Source organism: Lepidochelys kempii, chromosome 2 (genome assembly GCF_965140285.1).
Source record: "Lepidochelys kempii isolate rLepKem1 chromosome 2, rLepKem1.hap1, whole genome shotgun sequence".
In the NCBI taxonomy this organism is placed as follows: Eukaryota; Metazoa; Chordata; order Testudines; family Cheloniidae; genus Lepidochelys; species Lepidochelys kempii.
The window spans coordinates 186,694,780-186,710,230 of record NC_136381.1 but is presented as its reverse complement, the minus strand read 5'-3'; the positions used below and the strand labels follow the sequence as shown (position 1 = coordinate 186,710,230).

Below are 15,451 nucleotides of genomic sequence, written 5' to 3'. Positions count from 1 at the left end.
TATGCATCAGACTTTACTTATCAACTTTTTCCCTCCAAACCTCACTCATGCAAAGTTGAGGAAAAGCTCCATACTTAGATGTTTGCAGAGCTGTGGCTTCCTGCCTGGACAGGACTAAAGAGTTTAGGACACTGCAGTTATTAGCCGCCTCTGCTGATAGGGTGAAAGGATAGCCCGTTACATCACAGAAGATCTCTTCCTGGATCTCCTCCCTCCCCCATCCTTGTAATGATATTGCCAATGGTCCACGACCTCAAAGTGTTTTAGCACGCTCTACAAGAGGTCAAGCAGCTTTGGCTGCTTTCCTGGGTCATGTTCCCATCAGTGACATTTGCAAGACTGTCTCTTGGTCATCTGCTCATATGTTCGTTGCTCAGTATGCTCTCTTCCAGGCCTCTAGGTACAATGCTAAGTTTGGGAGAGTGGTGCTGCAGTCCTTGTTTAAGTAGACTCTGATACACTCCTCCATCAGACTCCTGTTAGCCACCTAAAGTGAAATGGACATGTGCAATCACGCAAAGAAGAAAACACGGTTCCGTACTTGTTCAGTAACTATTGTTCTTTGAGAACTATTGTTCATGTGTTCTTTCCACGACCTTTCCTCCTTCCCTTGTACATTGGAGGTACAGCAATTACTTGCTTCCAGTGTGAAGGAACTGAGGGAGGAGTCAGGGCAGCTCCATATTGTTATACTTTCAGCTAGCAGCAGAAGCGTGCAGAGGTCACATGTGCTGCCCTAACAAGTTTTGCCTAAAGTGGTATGGACATGTACAATGCATCTTAAAGAACAACAATTACCGAATAGGTATGTAACCATTTTTATAATGGCAAAAGCATGCATGGATGCCTGAAACACTGTAATAATCAAATGTTCTTTCTCCCTTTGTCTGTGCCCCAGTATTAATGGTGATGCGGTTAGGACCATCTGTTAGAATTCAAGATCAAACTGCCACCCTTCCTCTTACTTGTGGTATTTTTTTGTTTTATTTTAATTTTTTAGAATTGCCATGAACTGGAAAAGATGGACTTAGAAGAGTGCATTCTGGTGAGAATCAGTTTTACAAGGAGTATTCATCATAAGTCCATTATAAGAACCTGTAATGCCATTCAGAACATCAGTGCTTTGTGGATTTTTTTGTTTTTTGTTTCTGATAGTAAATGCAGATAATTATTGGGAGGTCTGTATAAAGGGGAATTCAAAAAAAGGTGATTACAAACATTTATCCATTTCCCAGAGAAGTGTCTAATAAACGAGTTTATTTCAGAACCTTCATCTGGCAGAGAGAAATGCCTAACTTTGATGTAGGGATTGGGTTACAAATCTGTTGTTTATGGTATCAAATGATAAAAATGAGCAAAGGAACAAAACGTGGCAGAGTGTACTGGACCTTTAAGAAGGTCTACAAAACTCACTTTGTTGGAAAAAGGGTGGCGGGTTTTTTTTCATCTCACGTCTTCTCTGACAATTGGCAAGGTGAACTAAATCTATCCAGATAGCTTGGTGGTAGACTCAGTTCAATTCAGCATGTAGTGACTGTTTTCCTGAAAGCTACCATGTTTTAAGCTCTTCATCCATCTGTTCAGATAAAATTTGGGAAAAGGGGAAGACTTTATTTTTTATCCTCTTTATGGGTTTATAGATCAGAAGGGTATGAATGGAATAAAATTAAACCCCAGTGTACAAGTTAAGCTACTTGAACAAAGTGGATTTTTTTCAGCTAGTCAGCTCTATTATTATGTATAAGCCAGTCTATAACTTTGCATTTATGTAGCCAATTGTTTGGTTTCTTCTCTAGATAACCGATAACACATTGATACAACTTTCTGTTCACTGTCCTAAACTGCAAGCATTGGTGAGTTTAACTCTTATAATGTATCTATTAATGAAATATTTTTAAAAAAACATACAAAATAAGGATTAGCTCTCAGCCTGTAGCTACTAGTTTTTTGTTGTGTTGCAACACTGTACAATTTATACTTTTTTACAAAATATGTTTTATATGAAGCTTATTTCTAAGACTGTTTTAAATATGGCATCAAGTACTGTAAGTAGGTTGTCTCAAAGCAACCTATGAATCCCAACATAATCAGAAAAATGGCTTAAATGTTATAAGGAACCTGTAACCGTCCTTTACTTGTGAGCAATTAGTCAGAATAAAAAGCTACATGAGACAGTTTAAAAATATTTAAAGATGCTGTCTTACATATTTTACCTCTAAAGATTTTTCTAGGAAATCATGAAATTTTAATATACAGTATATTTTGAAACAGATCAAATGATTAATTAAAAAAAGGATAATTGCTTAGCAAAAGTGTATACAGATATGGCCCAATCCTGTAAATGGTCATGTGTGTGATTTTTGCAGCAGTGGGTTTATAGTATCTAATGTCAGTTTTTGTTGCCTACATTTTCAAAAGTGACTAGGGATTTTGTGTACCTCATTTTTAAAGAATCCAACTTGAGATATTTTAATGGATCTGATTTTCATAGGGTGGGTGCTCATTTTCTGAAAATCAGGCCACTTAAAGTGACTCAGATTGGCCACTTTGAAATTGAGGTACCCCAAATCACTAGTGGGTTTTGAAAATTTAGGCCTAGGCATTTGGAGCCAACTGTCACACTACCATTTGGCATAAGGAAGGGTGTTGTATTTCATGTGTGGCAGGTCACTGTTCACTATGATATACTGCCTTAAATCTACCTGAAGAAAATAGATCTACTTTATAATCTATGCTTAGAAGGGATTAAGGAAATGTTTACTTCTTCATTAATTGTGTGGCCATGTCATTGACTTCCTCCGCACCCTCAGCTCGAGGAAGTGTGTTACTAAGGCAGCAGCAGGCTCAGGAAGAGATTTGGCTTTAAAAAGGAACCGAATTTACTACTATATGCAGATTAATCATCCAATCCCATTCCTAGGTCATAATTCCACATACCGTACGCTTTAGTTCAGTGAATTAAGTAGTCTACCAATCAGACAAGGAACTGTTTACATGTGAGCCTTTATAAGAATATTTTGCCTGTGTGCGCCACGGTATTGAAAATGGCTTCAGTCCCATCTCTGAATCTTCATAGGATCATTTATATCCAAATATATATTTTAAACTGCACAAATCTTGGTCAGTCAATCCAAAATATTCATTGGCTTCCTATTAAATAGTGGACTTGAACATATATTGTAATTTAGAAATCACATTCAGTAGAGGGAATCTACTTTTTAAAGAATTACTGTTCCATTTGATAGTCTCATTGTAGCCTTACTTAGACTGTATCAAATTATCTATTTGGTATGACTAGAGATAGCATTTTATAAAGAACTCTTGATAAAGCCATCTGTCCCTGTGGCTGGGAACGATATGCTATAGCATCACTTACTTGAAATGGAAAAGGAAGTTTAGAAATAAAACGCAGTTTAGGGATCAAAATGAATGGAGAGGAGCAATTACTATAGAAATCACAGCATTGTATTCTTCTTTATATCATAATCCCATTTATAACCAGTCCTCCTTAGGTACATACAGGATTTTTTGGTGCCTCTCCCAGTACTTCAAAGGAGATGTCATAGGAATTAGCAGTCATGGTTTCTGGATGTTATTCCTCCTTTAACAATCTACTTCACAGGTAATAGGATTGTGATATCCATTGTGATATCCTGTGCCTCAGACAACCGCTGCTGACCTACTTGGAGGTCACAGTCCATTGGCTGAGAACCGGTACAATGTTAATATATATTTTGGCATCTTTATAGTACAGAAAGCATGTATTCTGTGATTGTTTAGTAATAAAAATTCAGTTTCCTGCCCAGTGCTATCCTGTGTGTAGCAGAGAACATTACAAAATGTTCAGGCAGATTGTGTAGCGAACACCACCAGGTGAATTGGGAGTGGGGGGAAGCTCAGTAATCTGAATTTAAAGTTTTAAATTAATTCACTTTAACTATGCTGTGAACTCTTTGTGATTGCTTTCTGTGAACATGTATCCAATTGAACGTTAGTGGCACAAATATTTACAAAAGTGCATTTCCAAGTTGCAGAAATCAAATTTTAAATTCACCAGTATTTATATTGGAAGTGTTTCCTTACAGAGCAAATCAGGGAACAGAGACACACACTTACTTGGCAGAATTCAAACACTCCAATACTTTATCTAATCAATTCGTAGACGTTCAGAAGCATTTGACAGTTTTATGTGATTTTTTTTAAACAAATAAATACACTAGAGAAATTGTAATTGGCCTATGGATATTCCATCAGCAGAAAAATAATCTTATCTCATCAGTTATTTTGTTTATACTGTTTGTTAATAATTCATTGTTCAGCTAGCTCAACAAATTTTGTCTTAATTTAATTTGTACATAGAATAAAGAAGGCTGGTCAGATTTTAAAACTGTAAACCTGACACTTTCTACCTTGTTAACTATGTCCACCAGATTTATCAAGTCTGAAGGATCTTGTGCTTTAATACAGAATATTACATTAGGTATCAGAGTAGCAGCCGTGTTAGTCTGTATTTGCAAAAAGAAAAGGAGTACTTGTGGCATCTTAGAGACTAACCAATTTATTGTATGTTTGCCTCATAAATTCAGCTGTCTATCTTGATTGTCTTATTCAGTTTCAAGTCACTGGAGTACAATCTCTCAGGAAACCTGAATTTTATAAGCTGCTTATTTCATAGGATGTGAAACTCTCTTAATTAGGCAGTAGATTGTTGCCATAGCCAAAAGGTCACATTTGTCTTCATATAACCTTCCCTCCTTCCTTGAAACCACAGGTCTATTTTAAATAGACTTTGCCGTGGAGGACACAAACCCCCGTGCTTTTAACCCTTAGATGCCTGATAATTTCCAGGTTGCCAGCCAAATAAGTGCTCAGGAGGATTTGTATACAAGTATATACAGAGAGAAGGCAAATATGAGATCCAAAACATCCAAAGACTGAACCGGAGATAAGAATGTAAACGCAGACCTTAAGATAAGAGAGAGTTGACAGGAGTAAGCACTTTCATTTTGTGACTTTTAAAAAATAATAATATATGCATACATTACATGATGTGCTAATACACAACACATTAATAATGCTGCACCTTGTTGGGTGAAGAAAATGAAAATACAACACAGAGCAGCTGGAATTGAAGAGGAAATGCTGAGATGGTTCCTCTGGAGAAGTGGATGAAATCCCCCTTCGCTCCATCAGACTGATTCAGTGAAAGTTCTAGAGCTGGAGAGTTCTGAGTCCTCCCTCTCTTTCTGGTTTCTGTTCTTCCTTTGCAACTTTGAGTAAAGGGGAAAAACAGATGAGGAGGATGCTACTCACACCAGAGGTGGGCAAGCTCCCAGTCCTTCCCCTGCAGCCTCAGCTCGCCATGCTACCAGGGCTCTAGGCAGCAGGGCTGCCTGCTCCTGCCAGGCAGCATGGCTGTGAGAGAAGCCAGGTGTAGTGTATTAAATTGCTCTCTGTAGGAATGTGCTACTTATGGTGTACTACTTAACAGCTGCCAGTCCTGGTGCTCTAAGCAGCATAAGGGGGTGGGGAGCGGGGGGATTGGATAAGGGGCAGGGAGTCCCAGGGAACAGTCAGGGGACAGGGAGCAAGGGGCGGAGGTTTGGGGAGGGGGGCACTCAGGGGACAGGGGGGTTGGATAGGCATGGGAATCTGGGGGGGCCTGTCAGGGGGCAGGGGTGGGGATAGGGCACTCAGGGGACAGGAGGGGTTGGATAGGAGGTGGGCTCCCAGGGGGGCAGTGGTTAGGGGCAGGTGGTCCTGGGAGGGGGCGGTCAGCGAACAAGGAGCAGTGGGGGTTGGATGGGTCGGGGGTTCTCAGGGGGGGCAGTCAGGGGGTGAGAAGTGGGAGGGGATGGATGGGGACAGGGGACAGGCTGTTTGGGGAGATACAGCCTTCCCTACCCAGGTGTAGTGTATTAAATTGCTCCCCTTAGGAATGTGCTACTTATGGGGTACTACTCTCCATACAGTCTCAGAACCCTGATGTGGCCCTCAGGCCAAAAAGTTTGCCCACCCCTGATATACAGGCTAGTGTCTGCCTGTTAATAGCCAAGAATCCCTCATAAACCAAAGCAAGTACATAAGGGTTTGCCACAGCAGGACGGATTGATTTAAATCAGAGGTGGTCAAACTGGGGGGCAAGGGGGAAGAAGCTTTAGGGGGGAAAAACAAACATATTTTGCACATTTTACCCACAGCAATGAACAACTAGCAAAGCTGATTCTTCCAGACATATCAGGTCCTCATTTGCTATGACGCAGTGAGCACATTTAATTGTAAGCATTGACCACAATCACAGTTTTGCTTTTGCTCTTATTACAGTGGATCGGTGGCTCTGTTTGAATCAATGCCTTACTGTTTTTAATATTTAGTGAGAGCTGCATGTTGAATTTTTTTAAAAACTGTCTATGTACTTGTGTGGTGGGGGGAGCCTAAACTACTCAGACACAAAGAAGGGGGAAACAATCAAATCAGTTTGAGAACCACTGATTTAAATCAAAAAGTTTCAAATTATCACTGTAAATCATGATTTAAATAAGCAACTTTAAAAAGTACAACTACAAATCACAATTAAAATAAATTAAAGTTATTTTGCTAAGCAAAGGTTCATTACCAATAAAGGTTGGTAACCATTAAAATATGTTTGCAACTATAAACTTCACACTAAAATTAGGTACTTCTTTTTGTTAATCAGGAGGATACAATTTATCTATATGCCTTTATTTAAGCAATTATATAGCTTAATTTACCTTTATTCAGATTCTTAATTTTTACAGAAAATGATGATTGGTGGATGCAGTATAGTTTCAGCCATGTTGGTTCAAGGATATTAGAGAGACAAGGTGTGGTTGAGGTAATATCTTTCAGTGGACCAACTTCTGCTGGTGAGAGAGACAAGTTTTCAAGCCACAATGAAAGAAAGATATTACTTCACCCACCTTGTCAAGCTCTATTTGGATGGAAACTCAACTTCAGTTAAAATATACCATTTAATTTTTTTAATAAATAAAACTACCTTAAAAGCGCTGAATACGTAAGAAAATCAGTTTATCAAAACACGTTTTCCATTTAAAACTGATTAAACAAAGAAAATATCTGTAGTTAGTAACTAGAAACAAGCAGTTCAATTCATTATGTCCTTCAGATTTTAGAACTGATAGATCTCATTCTTTCACACCTAATTTTTATTCATTGATTAGAAGAGGAAAACAAGCTGTTCTGCTTTTTCAACTCTCAGTTGGTTTCTTAACTTTGAATGAACTAGCCATTGAACTGAACTTGTTGAATAAACTGAAATGAAGCAAATATACTCTCTGTATCTGCAGAAGAGACTAATTGCTGTCAAAAGTTGACTAGCACTTTAATAAACTCTGGTTCCAGGTGCTTAGCCAGAGATTTCCCCCAGTTCAGTGGTTTGACTTTCTTTAAATCTTGGCAGAAAACATACTGCTTAATATTATTTTTATTTAATTTAAATGATTTTAAGATTATAGTAAATTTAGTGCTTACAATAGGTTGTCATTTCAAAGTGGATTTTTAATAGGTTTATTTTAAATAACCTTGTATTTAATTTAAATTAATAAAATCCCATTTTTATTTTTTAAATACATTTTTATCCAGCCAGTGCCAGACTAGTAGTCCTCAAAATTTGTTGTCCTGCTGGAGTAAAAGGTCTAACGTGCTACAGGCTGAGGTAAGGATACAGGTAGCCCATAGCTCTCCCAATTGTTGGATCTGAACTTTCAGTGGGAGGTGGCTGGATCTAAAGGACTGTTAAGAGCTGCTGTTTGCCTTTGGTGAGGATTTTGAAAGTGTACCCACTTTCCATTCACTGCCAAGTCCTGCCAGTGCTTTCCATTCACTTTCCATTCACTGTCTCCACACCAGAGTTGCTCTGACAGAAGTTCTCTCTAGACAAGGAAAAAGGCACACAGAGCAGGTAGCTCTGGACAATTCATGGTGCTGAGCTGGGTCAGAGCCCAGAGTGAAAGATGGAATCAACTCAACACATCAAGACTTTCTGCAGAGGTGATGACAGTGCAGAGCATTTGTTTTATAGGTAGCTGACAATGGCCTCAAAGTATCTGCAGTGAAAATTCAAGGGTGTCTTGTTATCCTGACAATGCTTCTGTGAAGGTCATGAATCCTCTGAAAGAGGCAGGAGCCAGCTCAGCTTGAAATGGTTTTCTGGAGTGGGGGACTTGAGGCTTTTTCCATTCTCTTCAAACATGAGAGGTAAACATATGCAAGCTGGCATCTTTTAAGGGAATGCCCGTGCTTTGAATGCTTGAAATACAATTCTTAAACCTACTCTTACCACCTTCAGTATAAGGCCTGTGTCAGTAAGTCCTTGGTGAAAAAACTAGAGTTTTATAAGTAAATGAAAGCTAAAACAAAAGGCTGAGGAGAAAACTCTCCCAAAAGAGCAGTAGTTCTTCGAATGCTTGCTCAAGTGTATTCCACAGTAGGCGTGCATGCGTGCCATGTGCACTGGTGCCGGAAGTTTTTCCCTTAGCAGTACCCGTGGGGGTGAGGGGGAGCACCGCTGCGACCCCTGGAGTGGCGCCTCTATATCATGCTATAAGGGGAGCCGCGAGGTCCCCCCACCTTCAGTTCCTTCTTGCTGCCAGTGAAGGCACATCTTGCTCCAAAATTGCTGCAGCCTTTCCAGTTGATCTTAGTGGTACCTTTAGCTAGTTGTTAGTAACTCGTGGAAAGTAGTTTCTCAGTTCTTAGCTTCAAGGCATACGACTCCTATTGCTGTTCCATGCCAAGGAGTGATTCACTGCTTGGGTGAAACTCACGTGAGTGAACGCTGTAAGATCTGCAGATCTTTCAAGCTGCGAACTAAGAAGGAGAGAGACATCAGGCTTCGCGCTCTCCTCATGGAATCAGTGCTCACTCCAACTCCGGTACACTGTGCAGACTCGACACCGGGCACCACATGGTCGGTGCGCAGCGAAGCCCGCTCCACCAGTCGGCACCGTTCCCCTTCCAAGAAACAAAGGAAGAGCTAGACTTCGCAGCGGCGCCAAGAGAAGGAAGGGGGAAGAGGCTGGTCCCAGGTTGGGCAGCCCTCGGTCCGTCCCTGTCCCCCCCCACCCCCCAGTCCCCAGGCTTGAAATCTCTGACTCGTTCTGAGCGGAGTAGCCCAGCAGCGCCGACACCCGCCTCTCCTGCGGTCAGGATGCCATAGACGCTGGAGGCTCTACAGGCCATACGAGACATTCTGAGCTTGCCGGTCGCTGCTGGTGGCAGGCCCCTGGTCCCGAGGCAAACCACCGCTGGGCGCTCGACAGGCCTCCCCAGCACAGTGCAGCTCTCACTCTGAAGACCACTCTCTGCCTTGTTCAGTACGCAGCAACTGGTCCACACGCAGCTCACGTCCACCACCCTCGATGCCAACCAGGGTTCCATCCGGGCAGGAGTCCCCGGGTCCCTCCATGCTATACAGCAGCGGATGCAGGCACTGGGATAGGTGTCGAAGGCGCTCCTCTTCACGATGCAGCTATCGTAGCTGGTATCAGCGTGACCAGCGTAAACGCTCCTGCTTAAGCTCCCGCTCTGTCAGGCGTCGCACACGGGGCTCCTGCCGCGCGTCACTGGCATCGCAGCTCCAGGCGCCAAAGCGAGTCTTGGGACAGTACTTGCAGCGAGTACCAGTCCTCGATGTCGAGGTCCCGGTCCCATGGAAGACAGCATCGTAGGCACCGCCACTCCTATGGTACTGTTCGGTCGGTGGTGACCTCTGCCTCGGCACCCAGCCGCCCCTCACTGGGCCATACCGCTCAGCCGGAGCAGATAGCGCTACCGGGCCCACAGCATGGTCAGTGGCAAGGAGCCCCATGGCAGGGACAGTGGTGTCAATGGGCACCGTGGCTGCTGATGCCCACCCAGGCAGGAACCCAAGGGCGTCCGAGGCCCTGTTGGCCTCGCTATCTAGGCAGAGGGACAAGTGGACAGGTCATGAGTCATTGGCTCCGTGCCTGGACTCCGACCTGGGGGTTGATCCCCCGGCACCAGCTGAGGCCCACAACCCCGTGCCAGCCTCCTCTCCTGCACTGGATGACACCATCACATTACCGCTGCCCTCTGCTCCACATGAAGACTTCAGGGCGCATCAAGACCTGCTAAAGCGGGTGGCGTCAAGCCTCCAGCTGCAGGCCAAGGAGATGGAGGGCCCGTCTGATTCCCTCTTTAATGTACTGTCCCCCTTGGTGCCTGGCTGTGTGGCTTTACCCCTTTACCAAGGAGTAGCCAACATCTCCAACGCCTTGTGGCTAACTCTTGCCTCTCTGGCCCCGATTTCCAAGAAGGCTGAGAGGAAGTATTTTGTGCCGGCCAAGAACCATGAATACCTCTACTTCCACCCAGCACCTAACTCTCTGATGGTGGAATCTGTGAACCACCGGGAGCAGCAGGGCCAGCCTGCACCCACCCCCAAGAATAAAGACACCAGGAGACTAGACTCTTTTGGTAGAAAACTTTACTCTTCTTCGAGTTCCAGCTCAGGGTGGCCAACCATCAGGCCTTACTGAGCCGATATGATTTTAATTTATGGGAGTCCCTGCCAAAGTTCGAGCCACTCCTCCCAGAGCGGGATAGGAAGGACTTTAAGGCATTGGTGGACAAGGGGGCGATGACAGCCAAAGCTGCCCTGCAGGCAGCATCGGACGCGGCGGATACAGCAACTCACTCGATGGCCTCCCCGATCTCCATGCGCAAGACATCATGGCTCCTCCTGTCCAGGTTTTCGGCAGAGGCCCAGTCCCTCATGCAGGACCTGCTGTTAGACGGGAAAGCCCTGTTCGCCGAACAGATGGATGTTAGGCTGCATAGGATGAAAGACTCTCGCACCACCCTGCAGACCTTGGGCCTATACGTCCCTCCGGCTAAGGACAATGCCAAACCACAGACGTCAGCTCTTTACAGAGCAGATATGAGCCCCCTTACAAGAGGCCAAGAGACCAAAAGTGCTGGCTTCAGTGACAGTCCCGTTCTGCCCCACAGCCTGGGCTTTCTAAGGGCAAGAGGCAGGAAAAGAAGCGGTTTTGACTATTTGCAGGGGGGCACCAGGGTAGTTGCCATGGAAATCCCCCTACTAATAAAGTTTGTGTTCAGCAACCGATTTTCTGCCTTCCATGGGGAATGGTCACGAATAATCTCGGACTGCTGGGTCCTCAACACCATTTCCAAGGGCTACATGTTGCAGTTCAGTTCACCCCTGCTCAACCACCCCCCGTCCCTGGCGGGCTCAGGGGACCCAGAGCACATTCACCTCTTAGGTCAGGAGGTGGAACCACTACTACGCCTGGGGGCAGAGGAGAGAGTGCTAGTAGAGTTCCAGGGCAGGGGCTTCTACTCCCAATATTTCCTGATCCCAAAGGCGAAAGGGGGTCTCAGGCCCATCCTAGATCTGCGGAATCTCAATTGGTTTATGGTCCAGTCCAAGTTCCGCATGGTGTCCCTGGCTTCTATTATCCCCTCCCTGGACTCGGGGGACTGGTACACGGTCCTGGACCTTCAGGACGTGTATTTCCAGATCCATGTTTTTGAAGGGCACAGGCGGTTCCTCCGTTTCCTGGTGGGGCCCGATCATTACCAGTTCACGGCTCTCCCGGTTAGCCTATCCACGGTGCACAGGGTATTCACAAAGTGTATGGTGGTGGCGGCAGCCTACCTCAGACGAGAAGGGGTACAGATGTTCCCATATCTGGACGATTGGCTTCTCAAGGGCAACTCACTGTCTCAGGTGAGGGCCCGTGTGGATCTGCTCCTGTCTACATGCGCCAATCTCGGCCTGTTGGTAAACGAGACCAAATAATGCTGGTCCCGGTGCAGCGCATAGAATTCATATGGGCACTACTGGACTCCTTAAGGACCACAGCCTCTCTCCCAGTGGGCAGGTTTGAAATCCTGAAAGGTCTCATCGCCTCAGTCACGGCTTTTCCGATGACAACAGCAAGGCATGCCTTCAGATCCTGGGACACATGGCAGCATGCACGTATGTGGTCCAGCATGCCAGGCTCCGAATGAGGCCCCTCCGGCTATGGCTAGCCTCCCACTTCTCCCAAGCACAGGACGGCCTGGACAAGGTCCTCATGGTCCTGGTAATTGCCTCCCTACAATGGTAGTCCTCCCTGGGCAACATGCTTCAAGGGGTTCCTTTTTGGGAGACGGCCCCGTCAGTAGACCTGGTGTCTGATGTGTCGGACATGGGCTGGGGAGCCCACATAGGGAACATGCAAACCCAAGGGATGTGGTCAACCTCGGACGTGTCCTTCCATATAAGTGTCAGGGAGCTCAGGGCGATACGGTTCGCATGTGTGGCTTTCATCACGCAGCTTCACGGCAAGGTGGTCAGAGTCCTTACGGACAACACTGCTGCGATGTTCTACATCAATAGGCAACGTAGGGCAACTGGGAAGCCCTGAGCTTATGGGAGTTCTGTATAGTCCATGACATCTCTCTGAGGGCTTTCCACCTACTGGGCGCCCGCAATGCACAGCCCGATTGCCTCAACAGGGTTTTCTCCCTCCATTACAAGTGGTCGCTCCACTCGGAGGTCACTCACCGGCTCTTCCGAGAGTGGGGAATTCCCCACGTGAACCTCTTTGCAACCTGCCGGAACCGGCGTTGCCCCCTGTTTTGTTCCGGGGTGGGGTTGGGAAGGGACGCGATCTCAGATGTCTTCCTCCTGCAGTGGTCAGACCAGCTTTTCTATGCTTTTCCACCATTTCCCCTTATAGGCAAGGTTCTAGAAAAGTGAAAACAGACAAGGCACGTATCATCCTGGCCCCATCAACACTGGTACTGGACCCTACTGGACCTGTTGGCGGCCCCTCCGAGGAGGTTGCCGCTTCGCCCAGACCTCCTCTCCCAGAACGGGGGCCGCCTCCTTCATCCCAATCTGGCCACTCTTCACCTGACAGTGTGGCTGCTCAGTGGCTAGATGAGGAGGAGTTCTGAGAAAGTCAGGCGGGTCCTCCTGGAAAGTAGGATGCCGTCCACATGCTGGACGTACCTGGCGAAGTGGTCCAGATTTTCCAGGTGGGCGAGGGAGCGAGGAGTCTCCCCATTGTCCACACCACTCCAGCTTATCCTTGAGTACCTCCTGTCCCTTAGGACCCAAGGGCTGGCTCCTGCCTCTATCAGTACACTTGGCAGCCATATCGGCCTTCCACCCACCGGTGCAAGGGCACTCTGTCTTCTCCCATACTATGACCTCCCGCTACCTGAGAGGTTGACCATTCATTCCTGTATGCTAGATCCCCTGTACTGCAATGGGACCTAAACCTGGTGGTGTCCTGCCTCACGGGGCCTCCCTTTGAATCCTGAGCCATGTGTTCCTGGTCTCACCTCTCCGAGAAGGTAGCCTTCCCTGTAGCAATCACGTTGGCCCAACGTGTCTCAGAGCTCAGGGCCTTGACCTTGGAACCTCCACGTACAGTCTTCCAAAAGGATAAGGTCTAACTTCGCCCACACCCTGCATTCCTCCCAAAGGTAGTCTCCGCCTTCCATATGGAACAGGACATCTTCCTTCCCATGCTCAGTCCCAAGCCCCATTCCTTCAATGAGGAACGCTGCCTCCACACACTCAATGTGCGCAGGGCACTGGCCTTCTACGTGGATCGGATTAAACTGTTCTGTAAATCTTGTAGCTCCCCACTCTCCTTATAGCATGATATAGAGGCGCCACTCCAGGGGTAGCAGCGGTGCTTCCCCCCCTCCCCGGGTACTGCTAAGGGAAAAACTTCCGGCACTGGTGCACATGGCGTGCACAGACACCTGCAGTGGAATAGACATGAGCAACATGTCTCGAAGAACACCAGTTACGGAACAGGTAACTGTCTTTTACTTCAGCATAGTAACTGGGTCTTTGAGGTGATTGTTTGCATGGATACACAGAGTATGCACGAATACATGCATGCAGTGTTCATGTGGCTTATCACAGACACCCAACTGTGCAACAACCTAAACAGAATTTCTACATCTCTAGAGAGCAAAGGGGGAGTGCTGAGTTTGGCCGTTGCTACAAAGTGCCTTCCCTGGGTCTGGAATGATGAAGTCAAATTATGATTTAAGTGCGCCTTTCTGACTGCTGCAACCCTAAGCGGCTCATTTTGGCAACTGCTTCTCCTGCTCTTCAGGTTTAAGGAGATAGCATTTTAAATATGCCTCTTAGTGCCATTTCATTACTAATCCTTTTGCAGAAGCTAACAGTACAAGTATTTTGAACAGGGTAATCCAAAAATACAGAGTCGCTTGAGGTTGTTCCTAGTCCTGATCATTTCCATTAGATATAATAATTAAAAAAAGAGTGTGGACTGAAACATTACATTGTCCTTTTGTCTTGTAGAGCTTATCTCACTGTGAGCTGATCACAGATGATGGGATTCTGCATCTGAGCAACAGTACCTGTGGTCATGAAAGGCTCCAGGTCCTCGAGTTAGACAATTGTCTTCTTATCACCGATGTGACCCTAGAGCACCTGGAGAACTGCCACAGTTTGGAGAGAATTGAGTTATATGACTGTCAGCAAGTCACACGAGCAGGAATCAAAAGAATAAGAGTATGTGTTGTGTTTTTAAAGGTTCAGCTTTGGGAGAGACAGTTATTTGTGCAGTCAAGGGAGCCTGATCCTATCGGATACACTTACAGTAGCTTAACAGAGTTTTCATCGTACCTTCCCTTGCTTTGGACTAAGGATGTTGATTAACATACTTTATAAGATCCCCAACTTTAGGCATTAGAAGTACCATGGGTATATGATGAAAAATCACCATGTGGTGCCTAATTCCAGTTTTAGTCCAAGCTACTGTTGGTATCAGAATAATTGTCCATGCTGATCTTTTCTCCCACTGATGTAAAGTCCAGCTGTAGCTCTTCGTTTATTTTCTAATGTTTGTTTCCCATTCCCTCAGGGTTTTGTTAAGTGACAGTTGTGTTTTTGTAGGACTGTAGAATTCTTTAAATTCTACCAACCATGCATACTCATTACAATGCAGATATAATGAAGCATAGGACATTTGGGTAGTAGGGGCAGTTAGGCCTGTGGATCTACCTAGTAACAGCAGACCTAACATCCCCTGCCCTTGTAGTATCTGTCTCCCCTCCTCTATGTAACTCCCTGTGTTTTAAGCACAGGAATTTTTCTGCTGAGCATGTGGCAATATTTAGGGCATAGTACTGATCCATGGACACAGTAATGCTGTGCTAATTCACTTTCAAATTAATCAGTTTGCACCGATGAAGTCTGCCTCTTGCCCTTGCAGGAGCTGCTAAAGGTACCAACACTCCCTGCCCTGCTGATTTCTGGGCTGAGGCACGCATGGTTGTAGGGGAGACATATAATTAAAAGTCTTGCTTCTATTTCTTCACTGACAAGAAATCCACCCTCTAGTGATTAACAGCAGAATGAAAGTTAGCCAGCCCACATCTGCAGTGT

General features: G+C 45.5%; 1 protein-coding gene across 4 annotated transcripts in view; it reads left to right on the top strand.

Moving 5' to 3' along the window:
• Window positions 1-15,451, top strand: part of FBXL2 (F-box and leucine rich repeat protein 2) — a 125,203-nt gene that overhangs the window by 107,239 nt on the left and 2,513 nt on the right. For 3 of the 4 annotated variants that reach the window (XM_073333077.2, XM_073333074.2, XM_073333073.2), the window contains 3 exons: window positions 1,001-1,045; window positions 1,797-1,853; window positions 14,363-14,575. In XM_073333077.2, the coding sequence (XP_073189178.1) occupies window positions 1,001-1,045; window positions 1,797-1,853; window positions 14,363-14,575 (315 nt within the window). Of the gene's footprint in view, window positions 1-1,000; window positions 1,046-1,796; window positions 1,854-8,062; window positions 8,239-14,362; window positions 14,576-15,451 lie in introns of those variants that run through there. The other variant, XR_012157459.2, reaches the window with a different exon arrangement.